Source organism: Narcine bancroftii, chromosome 8 (genome assembly GCF_036971445.1).
Source record: "Narcine bancroftii isolate sNarBan1 chromosome 8, sNarBan1.hap1, whole genome shotgun sequence".
Lineage (NCBI taxonomy): Eukaryota > Metazoa > Chordata > Chondrichthyes > Torpediniformes > Narcinidae > Narcine > Narcine bancroftii.
The window spans coordinates 61265865-61289498 of NC_091476.1; the positions used below are offsets into that span (position 1 = coordinate 61265865).

At 44.2% G+C, this 23634-nt stretch overlaps 1 protein-coding gene across 7 annotated transcripts in view; it reads right to left on the reverse strand.

Moving 5' to 3' along the window:
- The window catches only part of LOC138741763 (membrane-anchored junction protein), a 204299-nt gene that overhangs the window by 74634 nt on the left and 106031 nt on the right, over positions 1 to 23634 (reverse strand). For all 7 annotated transcript variants that reach the window (XM_069896050.1, XM_069896051.1, XM_069896049.1 and 4 more), the window contains exon 8: positions 4483 to 4558. In XM_069896050.1, coding sequence (XP_069752151.1) covers positions 4483 to 4558 — 76 coding nt within the window. The remainder of the gene's footprint in view (positions 1 to 4482; positions 4559 to 23634) is intronic.

The window sequence follows — 23634 nt, forward strand, 5'->3', positions numbered from 1 at the left end:
ATCATAACGACGATACTTAAAAAAGACAAAGATCCGCTAACGTCGTCTTCCTGTAGACCTATTTCATTGCTAAACACAGATTATAAGATACTTGCCAAAGCCCTGGAAAATAGATTGATGAAACATTTGCCAAAACTAATAAATAAAGAACAAAAAAAGACAGGCAGTGGATTATCTTTGCATACTGTAGAGTATAATGCATCTGGCACAAACCAGAAATGAGAGAGTTCTCACTGTGGCCCTGGAAGCAGAAAAGGCATTTGACAGATTGGAGTGGGATTTTCTATTCAAAGTGCTGAAAAAGTTGGAGTTAGGGCCAACTTTTATAAATTGGATCAGGTGGTGTACCAAATGCCCAAGGCTAAAGTTGTGACCAGACAACTTGTAGAAAGATAAATTTCTCCACCTGTCCCACTGACAAAATCGAGTAGACAACGGTGCCCACTATATCCAGCCCTATTCGTACTAGCCATAGAGCTACTAGCCAAAGCCATTCACCAGGATCCAGACATCAAGGGTTTTAAAGCAGGCCAGGAAGAACATAAAATCAACTTATTTGCTGATGATGTATTGATATATCTGACAGATCCAGCAAACTCATTGTCTCTGGATGACTAGGGAAGATCTCCGGCTACAAGGTTAATTGGAACAAGAGCAAAATCATGCCACTTACTAAGGGGGAATTACGGTCAATGTCAAGAAAAGAGTTATTTAAAGTGGCCACAAAATGGGATCAAATATCTAGGAGTCTGATTAGACGAGAATAAGTTATAGAAACTAAATTATACCCTCTTGCTTGAGAGAATTGAGGAGCACTTAAATAGGAGGATGTCCCTGCCAACAAACTTAGTAGGCAGGGGCAACTGCATTAAAATGAATGTGTTCCCGAGACTTCAGTACCTCTTTCAGACACTGCCTGTGGCATTTCCCAGGGGATTCATCCAAAATTTGCTCTCACGAGTAAGAACATTTCTATGGAATGGAAAGGTAGACAGGGTTTCTATGGAAAAATTAACCTGGGATTACTGGGCGGATTACAAATGCCAGACTAAAAAAAATACAATTGGGAAGCCCAGTCGAGATACATCACCTTACTCTTTGAAGGGGGAAGTGTACCATCTTGAGCATAAATTTACCTGCACGTGGGGGGAGGGGGGAGAAGATGGCAGAGGACTTTATTTATAAATAGGATGCTAAATTGTTATCTGGGAAAACAGTTAACCAATATCTAGGAATCATAGTGGGGCAGTCCCCAAAAACAGCCCTGACTCCAAATAGATTAATACCATTGACGGTAGGTAACAAGATGCTGGTCACCTGGTGTCGTAATGGCGTCAAGGGTGTAGAGGACTTTTACGGGCGGGGCAACTAATGTCATTCAAACAACTCAGAGATAAATAGGATTTATCAAATAAGATGTTCCCCTGCTACCTCCTACCAGTATGTAGTGACATTGAGGCCACAATACAAAGGGGGAGCACACGGAAGTTCATCTTGGTCTGAGTGGAAGGACCCAAACCAGGCCTTCACAAATCAAGGCATAGGTGGCAGTCAGACTGAGGAATAGCGATTGATGAGCGGTGCTGGTCCGACCTGTGTCAGACCAGCATGACTGCAATCATTAATGTGAGGTACAGGCTGGTGCAATGCAATTTTCTGCACCAGATCTATCTGACACTGCAAAAATTTGAACAGATCTAAACTAAAATTATCACACCAATGCTTCAGATGCAGCATTGTAACAAGGACCTTTGTGCACGCAACCTAGACACGTACCAAGGTGAGGCCCTTTTGGGTGGAACTAGGTCAAGTGCTAAGAAAAATTATAGGCAAAGAATTATCACAGGACCCTGAGATGTTCCTGTTGGGAAACATAATGGATATAAGACTTACAATGAACCTGTCCAAATTTCAAATCCTATTCATAATGATTGCATTGGCAGTGGCCAGGAAGTGCACAGCAGTTACCGGGAAATCAGACTCCTGCCTGAGCATTGTGCACTGGAACACAGAAATGCAAAGTTGTGCTCCCTTGGAGAAAATTACTTACAACTTAAGAAAAAAGTATGATACTTTTTTAAAAATTGGCAGCCGTACTTAAATTCCATAGGAGCATGGCTATAGTGTTGACCGTCATGCCTCGCTGTCCTACCTTCCCTGTCTATTCCTCATTCAGTGGGGGGGGGGGGTGTCCATCCCATCCCAAACAGGTAAAGTCAAGAAAAGAAAGCAGGCTGAGCTCTGGCCATCGTGCCATGACAAACCCAGAAAACCCTGACATATGTTTCACACCTTTGTTGTGAGTGTCTTCAATGTTGTGTGTAACTGGTTAGTCAAGTGTTAAATGTGGGGGGAGGGGGATGGAAAGAGCTTGAACTCTGCAGAAAATGTGTATAGAATTGATAATTGTAAATTGTAGTCAATGCTAATATTGTTAACATTGACAATGATAATGTTGATAACTGTTTGAGTTTAATTTTGGAAAATCATAAATAAAATATTCAAAAAAGAGATACGACACATTAGTTGAAGTGTGGCAACTGTATCTGAGACACATCGGTGCACAGATATAATTCACACCACTCTCCCCTCAGATAAGAGAGAGAAGATACAATCCGTCTCAACAGGTAGAGAAATAAGAGTATGAAATGGGGATGTGGCACAGACGACGAGTGTTTTTGCCTCCGCCTGTTATTGTTTAACATCTGGGGTCCTCTAGCCTTGAGGAGGATTCGAGTCTTTGTGGGTATTTAGGTGGTTTTTGTATTTTGGTATTCATATAATTTAAGGGTAGGGAGGGGAGGGTGGAAGGAGAGGAAAATTAGGACTCTAAATCGTATTACATGGAAAGATAATGTAAAATTCTGTTTATTGGATTTGCACGAGTCTTTGAAAAATCAAAAATAAAATATTCAAAAAAAAGAGCAAAATGATACTGAATTCTTAAAGATTGACTTTTCCGTGTGGGGCTTTAATTACATATGTAATTACATTTGCTCATACTGGGGTTAAGTTTAGAGTTAAGTAAGTTTAGAGCTAAGTAAGAAATGTTATGTTGTTAATATTTAATAAAAACTATTATTTTGAATTTACCAGTGTCTGGTGAATTTTCCATTGCTGTTCCTGCGTTAGTGCTAACAAAAACCATTTAGTCCTAAACATAATTAAAAGGGTTGTTAGTTCGTAACAATAAGATCATTGTCATTCGATATGGGCTGACAATAATGATGATGGGCAGCAAAGGTTCGTGGGCCAGAATGCCTGTATGTCTAAATGAAGACAAAAATTTAAAATAGTCCACCCTTGGGGGAAAAAATACTGTGAGTATTCATTCTATCCATGCTCCACATGATATTATAAACCTCTGTAAGATCACCCTACCACCTCCTACACTCAAGTGAATAAAGACCCAGCCTGAGTAACCTCCCCATATAACACAAGCCCTCTAAGTGAATCTCCTCTTTACCCCTTCCAACTTATAGATGTCTTTCCTCTGTGTAACCAGTCTGCACACAGTGGTCTCATCAACATCTCTAGGTCATGAGGTCCGAACATTTATATTCAATATATCAACCAATGAAGATGAGTATTCCAACCCCCCTTTTTCAACACCCCATTCACCTGAGTCACCACTTTCATGAAACTATATACCCATACTGCTCAGTCTCCCTATTTAACAACACTCTATAGGGCCCTGACATTTACTGTGCAAGTCTGCCCAGGTTTCACTTACCAAAGTGCAACACCTCACACTTGCTAAGAGTTAAATTCCATTTGTCACTCCTTGGCCCACCCTCCCAAATGATCAAGATCTTATTGTAAACTTCGATTTCCTTCCTCACTGCCCATTACACCACCAATTTTTCAACATAGATAACAAACAATTGGCAAGACCAGAGATTGGAGTATAATCAAATGGAAAGGAATTGGGGAAATCAGTTACCAAAAGACACAGGTTTAAGGTAAGGGGGTGGAAGGGGGAGAGATTGAACAGGAACCCAAGAGACAACTTTTTTTTATATACAGAGAATGGTGGGTGTTTGGAAAAGGCTGCCAGAGGAGGCAGGTACAATTGCAGCATTTAAGAAATATTTGGATCCTTGGATGGGATGGATTTAGAATGATGTGGGCCAAACGCAGTCAGGTGGGACTAGTGTGGGTGGCATTTTTGGACGGATCCATGGATAGGATGGGTTTAGAACAATGTGGGTTGAACACAGTCAAGTGAGACTAGTGTGGGTGGCATTTTTGGACGGATCCATGGATAGGATGGGTTTAGAACGATGTGGGTCGAATGCAGTCAGGTGGGACTAGTGTGGGTGGCACTTTTGGACAGATCCATGGGCAGGATGGGTTTAGAACAATGTGGGCCGAACGCAGTCAGGTGGGACTAGTGTGGACATTTTTGGTTGGTGTGGGGAAGTTAAGGTGAAGGGCATTTCTATGCTGTGTGACCCTATGACTAGTGAAGCTCTTTCTTACCTTCCACTTCTTCTGACTTGCTGGGTCTGAACACCTCGCGTTTTCTTCATTGCTGACGTCAATGGCATTCCTCACCCTTCAACAATAAAAAGAGCAAGCAGTTTACTGGTCTTCTCCTCCATCCATTGTGGATGGCATAAGAATAGCACCTGGGCATACTCTATAATTATCTCCTTTATCTTGTCCACTTTGAGACTTAGGTTGTTGTTCCTGTACCATTTTACAAGCCTCCTGACCTCCTCTCTGTAAGTAAAACACGAAAGTCTGTAGACACGGTGGGTGAAGTAAAAACACAATGCTGGAGAAACTCAGCAAGTCAAAGAGCGTACTTGATATAGACAAGATAAAGATAGCTAACCAACATTTCAGGGTGGGAGCCTTTCATCAAGGCATGAAGGGCTCAAGGCCGAAACATTGGTTATGTGTGGTATCTTTATCTTTGCTACATAAAGAACACTGACCTGCTAAGTTTCTCCAGCATTATGTTTTCACTCCTCTCTGTAAGCTGATCCATCATGGCCGACCCTCTGATATTCTGAGCCTAAGTTTGGGTCGCTCTTCACTAGAACAGATGTTATACCAATGGTTTCTGGAGGACCTCGGCTCTGTCTGCCGCAATAGCAAGGATCTTCCAGTGGCCACCCATTTCAATCCCCCTGTCCCATTTCTTTGCCGACATGTCTGTCCACGGTCTCATGCACTGCCCACAAATTGGAGGAATAATACCTCATATTCCTTCTGGGCACCCTCCAACCAGATGGTATTAACATCGACTTCAGTGGCTTCCATTAGTCCCCATAAATCTCTATGTCTCCTTTCCACTATGTGTGTCTCTCTCTTTCCCTCTATCTCCTTATCCCCAGCTCTGCATTCACAAAGCTGAACCTCCCCACACCCTCGACCCCAATCAATTCTCACCTTTCCTTTCTCCTATCCATGTCTAATGAACAGCTTTTGCCTGTTGATCTAACTGCTTTCTTCTCACACCTTGAAGAAGTGCTGAGGCCCAATGTTGGTAATATATTTGACAACACGGTTGGTGCAGCAGTTAGCACAAAGCCTTTACAGCGCCAGCGATTGAGAACAGGATTCGAATCCCACGCTCTCCCCGTATCTATGTGGGTTTTCTCCAGGGGCTGCAGTTTCCTCCCACTGTTCGAAACATACCAGGGGTGTAAATTGATGGGGTGTAAAATGAGCAGCTAGAATGGACTCGTAGGGCTAAAATTCCTGTTACCGTACTAGGTGTCTAATTTTAAAAATGTATATTTAATCATTTTTATTGAATGTTATATACACAACAAAAAGTATAAGAACAAGAAAAATACGCTATTGTAGTCGCAGCAAGTGAAAGTGAGTCAAGCAGGGTCCAGTTGAACTGCTTTCTGTTTGAATCAGCATGCACTCACAGCAACCCCTGTGCCTTTTAGGGCAGAAGTGATCTCGGCTTCCAGGCCAAGGTCTGCCCCGCACTTGGAGCCCTGCCAGGCGCCACTGGCTGCAGACTCAGCAGCGACTGCTGGACCCAGTTCACTTGCCGCGTTGGCAAGTTGCCACACTTACAGGTAGAGAGCAATTACAACGTATCCTAGAATAAAAATGAACATCACAACTAAAAATAAACAAACAGCTAGAATTCAATATTATATCTCTTGCTCCTGCATGAAAAAAACAAAGAAAAAAGACTGTAACTAACTAATCCTAAATCTATAGCCCTTAAACAAAAGAAAAAGAGAAAAAGCCTCTGGGATGCCTTAAACCACCAAAAGGGTAACAATAATGGGACGTTGGTGAATTGCCTGATATGTAAATAACTCAGTTCAGGAAGAGATTCTAATCATTTTGTATGTTATATACAAAATAGTTAACCATTGTATTATACATTAAACATTAAAATATTCCATAAAAATGTACCACATTTTATTAAACTTAACTTCAGTTTTCAAAACATTACATCTAATCTTCTCGAGGTCCAAGCATGATAAGGTTTGGGTCATCCATTGTGTATAACTAGGAGGGATTGAGTCCTTACATCTTAGTTAAATAGATCTTCTAGCCATTAAAGTGGCAAAAGCTATTACATGGCAATCTGGCCCTGATCATCAAGCATCACACCAAGTAAAGCTGTCATGGGATGAGGTTGAATAGTATCCGAGAAAATAAGGGAAAAAACATTAAAATTTTCCTTCCAATAGTGATCTAACGCTGAACACATGAATCAAGGAAGAAACCCCATTACAACATCTGTCACATATAGGATTGATCGTAGGAAAAATCTTCGCTAATTTATCTTTAGATAAATGTGTTCTATTTTCATTTTTTAATTTAATTTAGACATACAGTAATGGTAACAGGCCATTTTGGCCTACAAGTCTGTGCCCTCCCAACAACCAAGGTACAACAAACGGTGGGAGGAAACAGGAGTCCCCGGGGAAAACCCATGTAGACATGGGGAGAACGTACAAACTCCTTACTGACAACGTGGGATTCGAAACCGGTCCCAATCGCTGGCGCTGTAAAGGCTGCTCTGTGTACCATCTTGAATTGATTAAGTGAATGACATGCACAAATGGAAGAAGAGTGGACAAATTTTAAACACTTGGTCCATCTATCCATTGAAAGAATAGTTTGTAAGTTTCTCTCCCAAGCACTCTTAATATTATTTATCTAATTTTAAAAAGTTACATTTAAAAATAGCTTTACCTCCTTTTTCAATATTTCATTGGCTTTATCAAATAAATGTTCCATAGGTACATGACAATAAAATATTAACAAATGTTACATAGCAAGACAAATTTACATTAATTTGGTAATACATTACAATACAATGTTACATTAAAAAAGAAATAAAAAGAAAAACACTAAACTAATTATCTAAATATCAATACCCTCCCTTTGGAGGCAACAAAGGGAGGGTATTACAAACAGTCCACTACTAATAATAAGAAAAAGGGAAGGGAACCAGAAACTAGTTCATCTTAGAAATTTTGGAAGTAATTAAGAAAGGAACCCCATAAAGAAGCAAAGTTAAGATTTATTTCAGTCGTGAAACATTTAATTTTTGTCTAAAGTCAGATGCGCCATCATATCAGACAACTGGTGAAAGTGGGAGGGATAACATCCTTCCATCTCATTAAATTGGCCCCTCTCGCGATAAGGGAGGCGAGGGAAACTTCATGGGATTGTGAATCAGTCCATTTATTCCAAAGAGAGCGATAAAAGGATTTAGAGTCAAAGTAATGTTAAGACATTGTAATGGAAGATTTAAACTGTGTTTTTTACTTCTGCAGCTGCAAGGCTGTGAATCTGCTTGTTTTTTTAGAATCAGCAGACATAATCTAATTTACACCATGAGGCCCAGGATGCATATTTAGTAGACACACCTAAATTCCACCATGGGGCCCAGGATGCAGTTGAATCAGTAGACATTATCCAACTTCCACCATGAGGCCCAGAGATGCAGTTTTCTTTTGTTGGTCGCAGACTGTCAGGAGATCTTGAAGATAATTAAATCATTTGTTCAAAGAGATAAGATCTGAAGTAAACAACTTTTGGGTAATATAAGCCATGGTCGCACTGCTGAAGTTTGAGAATCTCCAAGAGGTGGCAACATCTCTCAGCATGAAGAAGAACTTCAAGAGTCCAGCTAACGTCCCGGTCAAGGGAGGTGGAGAAGCTGCTACCGGCGCCCCGACAACCTACTACAAGTGTGCAGTCGTTGCCTCGCTTCGGCAGTTGGGACCAGTCCAGGGGTTGATAAGTATAATTGGGAAGGGCTTGCATATTGTAGTGTGAATTCAGCTTTAGATTTGGTAATAAAGACTTGTATAAACCGAACTGCTCTCGGTGTGTGTGTGTCTATTTTCTTTCGGTAGCTCAAACACTGTGACCAATCTAAAACGAACAAAATGAGAGTATAAGTTTACCCAAAGACAATTGGCGCTGCGAGCAGGGTTGGTCTCAAGATGTTTCACTGAAAGAAAGAGGTGAGCCCTGAGCAGTTCTTGATTCCGGGATGGACTTCCAAAGACAATGAGTTTGGCATGTTGGCCAATACCCTGTCTTTGTTGGGACCACCCATTAGTTGGGATGAGAAGTTAGACCCATCAAGTGCACCTCTGGGAGAATGGGTTGCCACTCTCCTTCGAGAAAGTAAATTTCCTGGTAAAAAGGGGATGCTGATGGACTGTTTTTGGCTGCTGGCCACAGCCTTACGCCACTCCATTCAGCGTGAAGCAGAATTAGTTCAAAGAGAAGTAGAATCTCAGCATAAGAGAGAGCAACTAGAGGAGGAGCTAGAAGCCCTGCGACAATGCTGTTCCATGATGAATGAGATTGTTTGCACCAGTCAGGACCGAGCCAAAGAATGGGAGGATAAGCATGTCCAAACGATCTGCCGAAATATTAAACTCCGGCAGTAGCTCTGTGCAGATAAAGAAAGGCATGGAGTAGAACCCGATCCACATCGTATTCGTGCCATGATAAGGAATGGCAATGATCCTGATGTAATTGATGAATGGGACGGGAATATCTGGAATGATGACCATGGTAATAACGCAGATACTCATCAGCATGTGCCTAACATACTGCCCTCTCCACCTGCTGTTCAAGCCCGCCCCATAAGGCAGCAGACTTCCCAAACAGACGGAAGGGGGGGGTGATGTAAGGGTAGAGATTGAAGGGATAGATATCCTGATCTCCCAAGCAGACCCAGGGGAAAATACCCAAAACCCTGCTTATGCTCTATGGCCTACCCCATTGGCAGCCAGCTCTTTTATAGAGAAGTCACGGATCATTGACTGCTCTTGACCCCTGCTCCCACTTTGGCCCACAGGGTCCTTTGCGCAGTGGACGGGATGAGGCCTAGTTATTCACAATATCGTCTCCCTGGAGGGCAGGAAGAGATTACTGCCACCATCAATGCTTTGCAAGAAGAAGAGGTAGTGAGGCCCGCAACATCGCCCTTTAATAGCCCTGTTTGGCCAGTCCAGAAGCCGGATGGCTCCTGGAGAATGACAGTTGATTATTGTTTCTTGAAGAAACATGCCCCACCACTTGCTTCGGCAGTTCCGGACATTGTTACCCTTATTGAAAACATTGCTACTGGGAACTCAGGAATATGGTATGCTGTCATTGATCTCGCTAATGCCTTCTTCAGTATTCTTATAGCTGAGGTCTCAGAGGATCAGTTCGCCTTTACCTGGAAGGGGCGTCAGTATACCTTCACCTGCCTCCCTCAGGGCTAGGTACACTCTCCCACTATTTGCCACAACCTAATTGCCCATGATTTTGAGATGGTGCCAGTATCGCCTTCCCTCTCAATTCACCATTATATTGATGATGTGATAATCCAAGGGGCCATGGAAGAGATGGTACAGAAAGCAGAAGAGGACGCCTGGTTTACTGATGGTAGCAGCCGGTGGGTGCAAGGAAAGCAGAAGTGGAAGGCGGTGGCTTACCATCCCAGGTCAGGAACTCACTTATTGGAGGAGGGGGATGGTGGTTCCAGTCAGTATGCTCAGTTGAAGGCGGTCACTTTACCACTAGAACCCCATGATCACCCTCTTCGCTTGTTTACTGATTCCTGGGCTGTGGCTAATGGACAAGTGGTAATGATCCCTGATTGGCAAAAGAATGACTGGCTGATACATGACCGCCCAGTATGGGGCAAACAGTTGTGGCAGCTGTTGTGGGATGCTTCCCATCATCGTGAGATAACCATATATCACGTTGACGCCCATACCAGTGCGACGACAAACATGGCACAACATAATGCAGTAGCAGATCAGCTTGCCACTATTAGCCACGCCGATACCGTCCCCCTGGCTTGATGGGCACATGAACAGAGTGGCCATCTGGGGGAGAAAGGATCAGCTATGTGGGCCCGTACACATGCCTTACCCATACATCAGGACGATGTCCTCATGGTCGTGCGGACATGCCCAGCATGCCAGTTTGTGAAGTCCCGCACTGTTCCTCCTGGTCCGCATGGCCGAACAAGACGGGGAGCTCGCTATGCCAGACTGTATGGGTAAACGTTACATCCTAGTAATGGTTGACACCTTTTCAGGCCTGGTTTTTGCTTTTCCCACCAAGACAGCTGACTAAGCTAGCACTATCCAAGGACTAAACCATTTAATTTCTTGTTATGATGTACCAGAGTGTGAGAGATGGGAAAACTGATCTAAAATTAACATAAGAATCTTCTGTGTGACAAGAGCCACCATAAGACTAAGAAAAGGAATGGTAAGGTACAATAGAATGTAGGAAGTTGAGGTAGTCTGGATCAGATAAAGGTCTCCTAGCCCTGGACAGAAGTACCAAGTCCTACATATCTAATTAGCTAACCATACACAGATTTATACATATGAAATTAGCCAACCCTAGATAGAATGAGTCAACTCCGCATACCAAGAGATTGTAGCCCCGAGAATCAGGAAGGTGTGAATAAGGACAATGACATGATGGGGCACCCACAGGATACCCCCTGGTCCTCCAAGTGTACTGAAACTGCACGTAGGCAGGAAGGATTACCTATGCCAAACCCATCCAGGGGGCAGAAGAATGTAAGGGGGAGGGCACTCTGATACTGAAATTGACTGTATAAAAGTTGGGTGAGCCCCAGTATAGGTGTGTATTCCCAGGGTAAGGGGAAGCACCCAACTTTGCATTGTTGTAGTAATAAATGTTCTTTGTTCTCAATTTTTGTCTCGAGCAATTTCTTTAAAGGTACTTTAATTTCTAACAAATGGGGGATCGTCCGGGATCACACTCCCTCCACTGACAGAGTGCCCCGACGACGAGAGTAGGTGCACCCCGGCTGATTCAGCTGGACTCACGGGCGACGGGTGGCTGGTCAGTGGAAGAAGCGAGTGATATCCGAGAAGAGGCATTGAGAACAAATGACGGAAGGAAGCGCGCTAGAGCATTGCTACTGGAACTCGGTAAGAGTAATTTTACTTGTTTATAAGTATGGGAATAATGAGTAGCAAGGAAGAGAGTCCTGGTTCAGGATGTGAACACCAGATAGCTACGTACAGCCCGCTTGGGTTGATGTTATCTGAGTGGGGCACGGGAAAGACCCGTGGGAAAGACAAACTGACAATGGTCAGGTATTGTTGTATTGAATGGGTTAAATACCCGGTTAAAGGGAGCTCCGTGTACTGGCCAAAGTTCGGATCCGAGGATGAATGGATGTGTCAAGCTTTGAACATCTGGCTCTATCAAAACCAGAAAGACAATGTTGAGAGCAGGGAATATGCAGCCTGCTGGCTCAAGGGACCCATTGAACAACTGGTTTTGAATGAGAAAGAATTCAGGGATAAGAGAGAGGAGGAACCTTTTGTCCCTGAATCACAGGGTTGGGATGTGTTACATTCCCTCCCTCCACCTTATGTTCCTCCTATGCCGGCTCCTATCTTTCCTTCCCCTCCTATGACCTACCCTTCTGCACCTCCCCCTCCTCCCCCACCACTAGAGAAGAAAGAGGAGAACCGGAGTGGTATGGTGACTCGCTCACAAAGCGCTCGATTACCACCTCCGTTGACAGTAGAGGTAGAACATTGTAATTCAGAACAGCGTGAGATCCCTCAGGAAGAAGTGGCAGAACCCTGCGATTCACTTCTCAGGGAATAGGAACACAAATCTAAGAAACCAGAAATTAGCTGGATGCGACCCCTGCGGGAGGTTCCCGTGGGAGAAGGTCTGGGGTTTGTAAATGTGCCCCTGACCAGCACTGAAGTACGTAATTTCAAGAAAGAATTAATCTCCCTGATAGAAGATCCCCAGGGATGTGCCGAACAGTTAGACCAATTTTTGGGACCAAATCTGTATACTTGGGAGGAATTAACATCCATCTTTAAGACTTTGTTTACCTTAGATGAGCGGGGAATGATCCGACATGCAGGCATTAGAGTATGGGATAAGGAACACCAAGGGGGACACGAGGCGACCCCTGGAGAAGTCAAATTCCCCCTCACAAAACCTAATTGGGACAAAAATACCAGTGGTGGCCGCACACTGATGGAGGAATACAGGATTAATTTGATCAAAGGAATCAAGGAATCTGTCCCCAAAGGACAGAACTTCAAAAAAGCCTTTGAGGTTCCCCAAGGTCCCGAGGAGACCCCCTCTGCATTTCTCAATAGATTGCGCACGGCAATTCAACAATATGGGGGTCTCGACATAGAATCCCCAGCAGGGGAACAATTGGTTCTAACGGGTTTTGTTACCAACTCAGCCCCAGACATCAGAAGAAAGCTACAAAAGACAGAAAATTGGCACGAGCAAGGAATTACCCAGTTACTGCAGATTGCTCAGAGAGCATTTGTCCAGAGGGCAGAGGATAAACAAAAAGGGAAAGCTAAAATTCTATTACAAACAGTCAAAGGAATAGTAGCTGACCATCACGAAAAAGATAAGGATTACTGGCCAACTTCTGTACGAGGTGAGGGGAGCCACGGGTGGGGAGGTGGAGACCCCAGCAGGTGGAGGAGTAGAGGAGGATTCCGAGGACGACGTATGCCCCCTAGAAATTTTGGGAAAGATTGGGAAACAGGACCCCTTATTTGTTTTCATTGTAAAAAGGAAGGGCACTTTAAAAAGGAATGCCCACTGCGAGCAATGGACACACGTTCCTATGCCCTGATGGAAGTGATCACGAATAGGGGGGTCACGGTTCTCAATTAATACATACCGTGGGGCTGCAAGGAGAACCGTTAGTTAATTTATGCATAGGACCCCACAGGGATAAGATGACATTTTTGGTCGATTCTGGAGCCGCCCGATCTAGCGTTCTACACCAACCCCAGGGGGTGAAAATAGAAGGGACAGTTACAGTTTCTGGGGTAGGAGGACGAGACTTTCCAGTCCCGGTATTGCGAGAAGTCAGAATTCAAATGGGAGATAAGATCATAATTGAGGATCTTCTATTACTTCCCCAAGCCGGAGTATGCTTGCTAGGAAGGGATTTACAGGACCAATTGGCTATCGGTACTCGACCTCTACAATCAGGCATTGGAGTACAATTCTATGTTTTAAACGAGGAAGATCGCAAACTAATAAATCCAAGAGTATGGGCAGGAAATGGAAATAGAGGAATCCTCGATATTCCTCCGCTACAAGTCACTTTAAAAGATACTCAACGAATTGTTAGACAGAAACAGTACGCGATTCCGATGGCTGGCCGGAAAGGTTTACAGCCCGTAATTGACCAGTTGATTCAGGACGGTATACTCGAACCCTGTATGTCTCCCTTTAATACCCCGATTTTACCTGTTCAAAAACCAGACGGCACCTACCGCCTAGTACAGGACTTGAGGGAGCTTAACAAATTCATTCTTGCCCGTCACCCGGTTGTACCCAACCCTTATACCATCATGAGTAAAATTGACCCCCATAATCAATGGTTTAGTGTCATTGATCTCAAGGATGCATTCTGGACTTGTCCATTAGCCACAGAGAGCAGAGACATGTTCGCCTTTGAATGGGAGAACCCCTTTACTGGCCGTAAAAACCAATACCGGTGGACTGTCCTTCCACAAGGCTTTACAGAATCGCCCAATTTATTTGGTCAAGTCCTAGAGCGGGTATTAGATGAAGCTCCTCGGAGAGAAAATTGCCAACTCATACAGTACGTGGATGACTTGCTAATTACAGCAAGAACTTATGAATTAGCTAAAGATTTTACGGTAGCACTTTTAAATTTTTTGGAGAAGAAAGGTCTGAGAGTCAGTGAGTCCAAACTACAATTTGTGCAATCCGAGGTCAAATACTTAGGACATCTAGTTAGTCAAGAAACCAGGAAAATTAGCCCAGAAAGAATAACTGGTATTATACAGATCCCCCCTCTCAAAAATGCCCAGGAACTCAGGAAATTCCTTGGGTTAGTGGGATTCTGTAGAATATGGATAGAAAATTATTCGAATCTGGTCAAATTCCTTTATGATAAGATTCCCAGTATAGGAACCGAAACCCTTGACTGGACGGATGAAGAGATTGAAAATTTTAACTTTGTTAAACAGTGCCTTACACGTGCCCCAGTTTTAGCGCTACCCGACCTAAACAAACCTTTTGATTTATACACTAATACCAAAGCTGGGGCAGCCACCGGAGTGCTCACCCAAAGCAGGGCTGGCTATAGACAACCAGTGGCTTTCCTGTCAAAGCTTTTACACCCCGTTTGTCGCGGCTGGCCAGAGTGTATACAAGCCATAGCAGCCACTGCAATTTTGGTTGAAGAAGGACGAAAGATTACTTTCGGTGCCCCTATGATAGTTCATACCCCTCATACAGTCCGCAATATTCTATTGCAGCGGGCTGGAAGGTGGCTCACGGATTCGAGAATCTTAAAATACGAAACGATACTAATGGACAGCAATGATTTGACCTTACTCACGACCAAAACTCTCAACCCAGCAGCCTTCCTCATCTCTCCAACTAATGACCAGCCCTCAAACAATTTAGAACATGTGTGCTCAGAGGTTATCGACTTACAAACAAAAATTAGGAAAGACCTAACCGATGTCCCTTTAACTGAAGGAGAAAGATTGTTTATTGACGGTTCTTCACGTTGTATTGCAGGAACCCGCTATAGTGGGTATAGTATAGTGGACGGTAAACAGGAACTGGTGATCGAAGCTGGTCGCCTCCCTGGTCATTGGTCAGCACAATCCTGTGAGCTATATGCCCTCTGTAGAGCACTCCATGAACTAGAGAACAAGGTAGGAACGATCTACACTGATTCTAAATATGCTTTTGGTGTAGTCCATACCTTCGGTAAGATATGGAAAGAAAGAGGGATGATAACTGGCAAAGGACAAAAGTTAGCCCATGAACAGTTAATTACCCAATCCCTAGAGGCTTTAACACTCCCGTCCGAAATTGCCATTGTACATGTGCGGGGACACCAGACTGGTAACAGTCCTGAAGCTAGAGGAAACAGGCAGGCTGATGCAGCTGCCAAACAAGCAGCATTAGCAGAAAAGATTCACATGTATCAGCTACTGCCCACGCCGATAGAGATTAAAAAGAACCCCATCTTTTCACGGGAAGAGGAGGTCTCAATGAGAGATAAGGGATTTTGCCAGACTGCCGACGGGTTGTGGTGGACAGTAGACGGACGGCAAGTCCTTAACAAAGCCATAGCCCGCCAAGTCATAGATCAGTTACATCAACAAACGCATTGGGGAACCCAGTCCCTTGTTGATACCTTTGGACGTTTCCTTCACTGCCCTGGCATATACAATATTACTAAACTTGCTACTAGATCTTGTCCCATTTGTCAAAGGGTTAATAAGAAATCGATGCGCCAAGTAATACCTGGCGGTCGCGACATTGCCGTTCGCCCGTTCCAGCGCATACAAATAGACTTTACTGAACTTCCTAAGATTGGTATTTACAAATTTCTCCTTGTCATGGTCAATCATTTTACAAGATGGGTTGAAGCTTTTCCTACCCCGAATGATCGTGCCAACACTGTCATCAGAATACTCATTGAATGTGTCATTCCACGATACAGTATGATGCAGACCATTGATTCAGATAGAGGTACGCATTTCACCTCTCAGATTCTACAGGGTGTCTGCAAGAACCTAGGAATAGAATGGCAACTACATACCCCATGGCATCCCCAAAGTTCGGGTCGAGTCGAACGTATGAATCAAACATTGAAACTCCAACTCACTCGACTTAATGAAGAGACTGGTCTTTCCTGGATTAAATCATTACCATTAGCCCTGATTAGAATTCGGACAGCACCTCGTAAAGATCTTGCAGTCTCACCGTATGAGATGATGTTTGGGCTCCCATTTATGGGGTTCCACACTGATTCTCCCATTCCTGAGGCTAATGACCAATACATTTCCAAATTTTTACGAGGGCTTTCTACTTCCATCCAAGATTTGAAACAAAAGGGACTATTAGCCCAAACACCACCCTTAGACTTTCCTATACATTCTATTAAGCGGCATCATCTGCAAAGAGTAGTTCACGGACAAGTTTCTCTTGTGTCTTGGTGTGAGCTTGCAGGCGCCTCAGATTGAAGAGACTGCCATCCGTGCGGTACCGGATGTAAACAGCGTCTTCATTGTTGGGGTCTTTCATGGCTTGGTTCAGCATCATGCTGAAGAAGATTGAAAAGAGGGTTGGTGCGAGAACACAGCCTTGCTTCACGCCATTGTTAATGGAGAAGGGTTCAGAGAGCTCATTGCTGTATCTGACCCGACCTTGTTGGTTTTCGTGCAGTTGGATAATCATGTTGAGGAACTTTGGGGGACATCCGATGCGCTCTAGTATTTGCCAAAGCCCTTTCCTGCTCACGGTGTCGAAGGCTTTGGTGAGGTCAACAAAGGTGATGTAGAGTCCAATGGCGTGAAGCAAGGCTGTGTTCTGGCACCAACCCTCTTTTCAATCTTCTTCAGCATGATGCTGAACCAAGCCATGAAAGACCCCAACAATGAAGACGCTGTTTACATCCGGTACCGCACGGATGGCAGTCTCTTCAATCTGAGGCGCCTGCAAGCTCACACCAAGACACAAGAGAAACTTGTCCGTGAACTACTCTTTGCAGATGATGCCGCTTTAGTTGCCCATTCAGAGCCAGCTCTTCAGCGCTTGACGTCCTGCTTTGCGGAAACTGCCAAAATGTTTGGCCTGGAAGTCAGCCTGAAGAAAACTGAGGTCCTCCATCAGCCAGCTCCCCACCATGACTACCAGCCCCCCCACATCTCCATCGGGCACACAAAACTCAAAACGGTCAACCAGTTTACCTATCTCGGCTGCACCATTTCATCAGATGCAAGGATCGACAATGAGATAGACAACAGACTCGCCAAGGCAAATAGCGCCTTTGGAAGACTACACAAAAGAGTCTGGAAAAACAACCAACTGAAAAACCTCACAAAGATAAGCGTATACAGAGCCGTTGTCATACCCACACTCCTGTTCGGCTCTGAATCATGGGTCCTCTACCGGCACCACCTACGGCTCCTAGAACGCTTCCACCAGCGTTGTCTCCGCTCCATCCTCAACATCCATTGGAGCGCTCACACCCCTAACGTCGAGGTACTCGAGATGGCAGAGGTCGACAGCATCGAGTCCACGCTGCTGAAGATCCAGCTGCGCTGGATGGGTCACGTCTCCAGAATGGAAGACCATCGCCTTCCCAAGATCGTATTATATGGCGAGCTCTCCACTGGCCACCGTGACAGAGGTGCACCAAAGAAAAGGTACAAGGACTGCCTAAAGAAATCTCTTGGTGCCTGCCACATTGACCACCGCCAGTGGGCTGATAACGCCTCAAACCGTGCATCTTGGCGCCTCACAGTTTGGCGGGCAGCAGCCTCCTTTGAAGAAGACCGCAGAGCCCACCTCACTGACAAAAGGCAAAGGAGGAAAAACCCAACACCCAACCCCAACCAACCAATTTTCCCTTGCAACCGCTGCAATCGTGTCTGCCTGTCCCGCATCGGACTGGTCAGCCACAAACGAGCCTGCAGCTGACGTGGACTTTTTACCCCCTCCATAAATCTTCGTCCGCGAAGCCAAGCCAAAGAAAGAAAAAAAAACATTCTATTAAACCTGGTGATTGGGTTTATGTAAAAGCATGGCAAGTGGATCAACTAAAACCTGCCTGGGATGGTCCCTTCTGCGTACTTTTAATTACAGACACCGCAGTAAGAACAAGAGAGAAAGGCTGGACCCACATTCAAAGAATTAAACCAGCTTCTGAACCACAACATCACGACACACAGATTCAACCCTCAACATGGCATGCAGTTCCTCATCCTTCAGACCTGAAACTTACACTGCGCCGTGACAGAGTGCCGTAATGTTACATTTATTGTCGTATTTTAACGGTTCATACATTTATTGTTGTATTTTTTATTGTCGTATTTTAATGGTTTATACATTTATTGTCGTATTTTAACGGTTCATACATTTATTGTTGTATTTTTTATTGTCGTATTTTAATGGTTTATACATTTATTGTCGTATTTTAACGGATCATACATTTATTGTTGTATTTTTTATTGTCGTATTTTAATGGTTTATACATTTATTGCCGTATTTTAATGGTTTTTACATTTATTGTTGTTTATTCATTTTTTGGAATATTGTTCGTTAAATGGATATGTCACTTCAGTACTCGCTATGTTTTAAGTCCTCCTGGAATAGGGGCAGCAGAGGTTACAATTGTGATACTTTACAGTGTAGACAGGGCATAGATTTAGGACAATTTTAATACGGACCAGGGGAACACAGTAGCGATAGTCAGTTAACAGCCTACATAGTGATTAATCAATGTACATTCCACACACAGGGAGAGACTCACAGGCAAGCTGAAATTCACGAGAAACAATCCCCCCCCAGCTTGGTCTCTTTTCATCACCCCGTGAAGGGGAGCACCAGTTACCAACAACGTGAGCTGCTCGACACTTTAATATCAGGCTCCACACAGCCTTCGGAGATCGGTGGCCCTAGGGTTCGGGGCTGAAGAGGACATCAGATACTAGCCACAATTCAACAGAACCGCCTGACTCTACTCGTTCGCTGCTGAAGGCAGCGTCTCTCACAGACTTCATCAGGACAATGCTTGCAAAAGTCGGGTGGTTAAAAGACACTGCTTCAATGTTTCAACGTGGGTCTGCCCATGCCCATGTTCCGACGTGGCAACTTCGGACTGATGTGGGATGGACTGGACTCTTTGCTGAGAGCTGGAGCCTGATACTCGCAACCCTGGTGAGCGGCTGGACTCGCTACTCTGACCTTCATGGTGCTCCCCTACCTAAAGACTTTACGCAGGTATTACAATTCGGTTATTGACCAGCTGGGTAAAACAACACCTTACACTTGAACGATCAGTATTACTGATCTAAAAGAAAAGTGAGGAGAGGGGGGGGGGATCAGTCACACTGACCAGTAACCAAAGATCAGTAACACTGATCATGGTGAAAGATCAGTATTACTGATCTAAAAGAAAAGTGAGGATTGTGAGAGATGGGAAAATTGATCTAAAATTATGAACATGGAAGAAACTAAAGTTCATCAGTTAATGGCTGTAACCAGTACAAACAGGATGAGCTTGGGGATTAGGATGCAGGAAAGCAGAGTCAGCACGATTAACATAAGAATCTTCTGTGTGACAAGAGCCACCATAAGACTAAGAAAAGGAATGGTAAGGTACAATAGAATGTAGGAAGTTAAGGTAGTCTGGATCAGATAAAGGTCTCCTAGCCCTGGACAGAAGTACCAAGTCCTACATATCTAATTAGCTAACCATACACAGATTTATACATATGAAATTAGCCAACCCTAGATAGAATGAGTCAACTCCGCATACCAAGAGATTGTAGCCCCGAGAATTAGGAAGGTGTGAATAAGGACAATGACATGATGGGGCACCCACAGGATACCCCCTGGTCCTCCAAGTGTACTGAAACTGCACGTAGGCAGGAAGGATTACCTATGCCAAACCCATCCAGGGGGCAGAAGAATGTAAGGGGGAGGGCACTCTGATACTGAAATTGACTGTATAAAAGTTGGGTGAGCCCCAGTATAGGTGTGTATTCCCAGGGTAAGGGGAAGCACCCAACTTTGTATTGTTGTAGTAATAAATGTTCTTTGTTCTCAATTTTTGTCTCGAGCAATTTCTTTAAAGGTACTTTAATTTCTAACAAGAGGAAATTCAGTCTAATAATGGCTCGCTCTTCTCCGGGAAGGCAATCTGTGATTGGGCAGCTGACAACAGTATTTTATGGGTCCACCATATTCCTTATTACCCGCAGGCTGCTGGGTTAGTTGAACAAATGAACGGCTTACTGAAGGAACAAATTTGTTTGTTAACATCACTGGGGAACCCTGAAAGGGTGGTGCCATGTGCTGCAGCAGGCAGTCGACAATTTGAATCATTGCCCTTTGAAGGGAGGCACACCTTTCCACCGACTTCTTCACACCTCAACTACAGCCTATTCCAGAGGAAAAACAGTAATTGACCCACATTCCCGAGCTAGAGAATGTCGGACAAAAGGTATGGGTGGCACCAACAAGTAGTCACCCTCCTGTAAAAGGGGAAATAGTGACACCTCCCCAGGGTAACACTCGGTGGATAGCTATTGAGGGACAGGATGGTTTAGTTTGTTTAAATACTGAACGCTTATGGCATCGTGAGTGACATATGTCAGGCTTCTTTGTTCCAGGTCCTCCATCTTGTGCTCCTGCTGATCTGGTTTAACCGCTGCTTTGATGCTAGCAATTGGATTTGTAATGTTGAGGACGTTCCAAGGGAGTTGCCCATGGGGGACATGCCCCGATGTATCCACTAATATATCTGATATTGTTCAGCTTGTTTCAAAATCTGCTTGTGAGCTTAAGTGTCTGGGTTTTGTGGACCACAAGGGTAGTTTGAATCCTTTGTCATGGTTAAATGGTATATTTGGGGGAATGGACCACACTATTCTCCGTTGGTTGCTCGCATTATTGCTTATTATAGTTTTAGTTCCTCTTTTTCGCTCCTTCTGTACTCTTATGCTTGTTAAGTCTTGTGTCTGACAGCCTGTGGCCAAGGGGTGGAATGTAATGGAAGATTTAAACTGTGTTTTTTACTTCTGCAGCTTCAAGGCTGAGAACCTGCTTGTTTTTTAGAATCAGCAGACATAATCTAATTTACACCAGAGGCCCAGGATGCATATTTAGTAGACACACCTAAATTCCACCATGGGGCCCAGGATGCAGTTGAATTAGAAGACATTATCTAATTTATACTATGGGGCCCAGGGATGCATATGAATCAGTAGACATTATCCAACTTCCACCGTGAGGCCCAGAGATGCAGTTTTCTTTTGTTGGTTGCAGACTGTCAGGAGACCTTGAAGATAATTAAATCATTTGTTCAAAGAGATAAGATCTGAAGTAAACAACTTTTGGGTAATATAAGCCATGGTCCCACTGCTAAAGTTTGAAACTCTCCAAGAGGTGGCAACATCTCTCAGGAAGAAGAAGAACTTCAAGATTCCAGCTAACGTCCCGGTCGAGGGAGGTGGAGAAGCTGTTACCGGCGCCACGACAACCTACTCCAAGTGTGCAGTCGTTGCCTCGCTTCGGCAGTTGGGACCAGTCCAAGGGTTGATAAAGTATAATTGGGAAGGGCTTGCATATTGTAGTGTGAATTCAGCTTTAGATTTGGTAATAAAGACTTGTATAAACTGAACTGCTCTCAGTGTGTGTGTGTGTCTATTTTCTTTCGGTAGCTCAAACTCTGTGACCAATCTCAAACGAACAAAATGAGAGGTATAAGTTTACCCAAGACAGACGTAAATACCCTTCCCAAAAATTGGACAGGAGGACATAACTGGAACCTATGATACAGTATACCTTCTTCAGTTTTACATCTATCATGTTTTGAAGAGAGATTAGAATTTAGCAAATTGGACTTTGGAAAAGCGGGCCCGGTGTGCTACCTTAAATTGCAACAGTAAATATCTTTACCTCCTTCTTCCACCATTTCGGTGTTTTTACCACCATTATAGGTTTATCATAGATTTTTGTTTTCACTCTGGAGGATGTTTAGCAAGGAAGTGAATTTACAAGACCAGTAGCTGATAATCCCACAGAATGCTGAATGGTTGGGCTGGATTGCTTGACCTGACATGCACCTGAACTATGCCCACCCGCCCTTCTGCTGCTGCTCAGATTTGTGATGTTGATGGATGTCACAGAGAAGCTCACAAGCACCAAAAATGTCAGCATGAAACCCATTCCCACCCAAAGTGAAAGCCTGTTGGTTCATCTTATCAAGAATAAATGGGATTCTATCAAACTATTGGTAGGCATTTCAGGCATTTGGTTTTGACCAGATATTTCCTCAGACCTTGAGGGACGTTAGGATAGAAATTGCAGCAGCTCTTCCATAAATATTTAAAATCACCTTAGCCACTGGTGTGGTGCCAGAGGATTGGAGGGTAGCTCATCTTTTTCCACTGTTTAAAAACGGCTCCAAAGGTAACCCAGGAAATTATAGGTCAGTGAGCCTGAAATCAGTAGTAGGTAAATTATTAGAAGATTTTCTAAGAAATTGGATATACAAGTATTTGGATAGGCAGGGACTGATTGGGGATAGTCTACATGGCTTTGTATCTGGTAATGAATATGATATTTTTTTCGAGCAGTTTACCAAGAAAGTTGATGAAAGAGAGGCTCTGGATGGCATCTACAGGGACTTTAGTGAGGCCTTTGACAAGCTCCCACAAGGGAGGTTAGTCAGGAAGGTTCAGCGATTCGGTATTCATGGTGCACTACCAAATAGGATTCAGCATTGGCTATACATTGGGAGAAGTAAACACACCGAAATGCTGGAGGAACTCAGCGCCTGATGTTTTGGGCCTGAGCCCTTCTTCAAGGAAAAAAATCAGAAAAGACAGAAGCCAGATAGATCAGAAAGTCTCAGAATTCAAACAACGGGGGAGTTCATTGGATATGATACAGGACAAAATAGATTTATCATGTCTATGCAAAAGGAGCATGGAATGGAGAGACGGAGGGGGAAGAAGGGGGTGGAGAGGTTTAATGAAAGCCACAGAAGTCAATATTAAAGCTGTGTGGTTAGACGGTGCCCAGTCAGAAGATGAGGTGTTGTTCAGGTGGTCTCAGTCTGGTGGTTCATGGACAGACATGCCAGCAAGGAAATGGAAAGGAGAAATGAATTGGGTAGCCACTGGGAGATCCACACTATTGTGGCGGACAGAACTGAGGTGCTTCATAAAGCGATCTCCCAATCTGCATCCAGTCTCTCCCATGTAAAGGAGACCACAAGTGAAATTCACAAGTGAAATGTTGCTTCACTTGGAAGGACTGTTTGGGGTCCCAAATGGTGGTAAGGGAAGGAGGTGTGGGCGCAAGGAGCATCTTGTGATCATTGGGATAGGTCCCAAGGGGATGATTGGTGGGGAAGGAGGAGTGGACAAGGGAGTCACGGAGAGGGTGGTCCCTGCGGAAGGTGGAGAGGGGAAGAGAAGGAAAGATGTGTCCGGTGGTGGCAGAAATGTAGGATGTGTTGGATGCGGAGGCTGGTGGGGTGGTAGGTGAGGACAAGAGGAATCCTGTCCTTGTTGCACGTGGGGGCGAAGGGGGCCAGGGCAAATGGTAAAGAGAAAGACA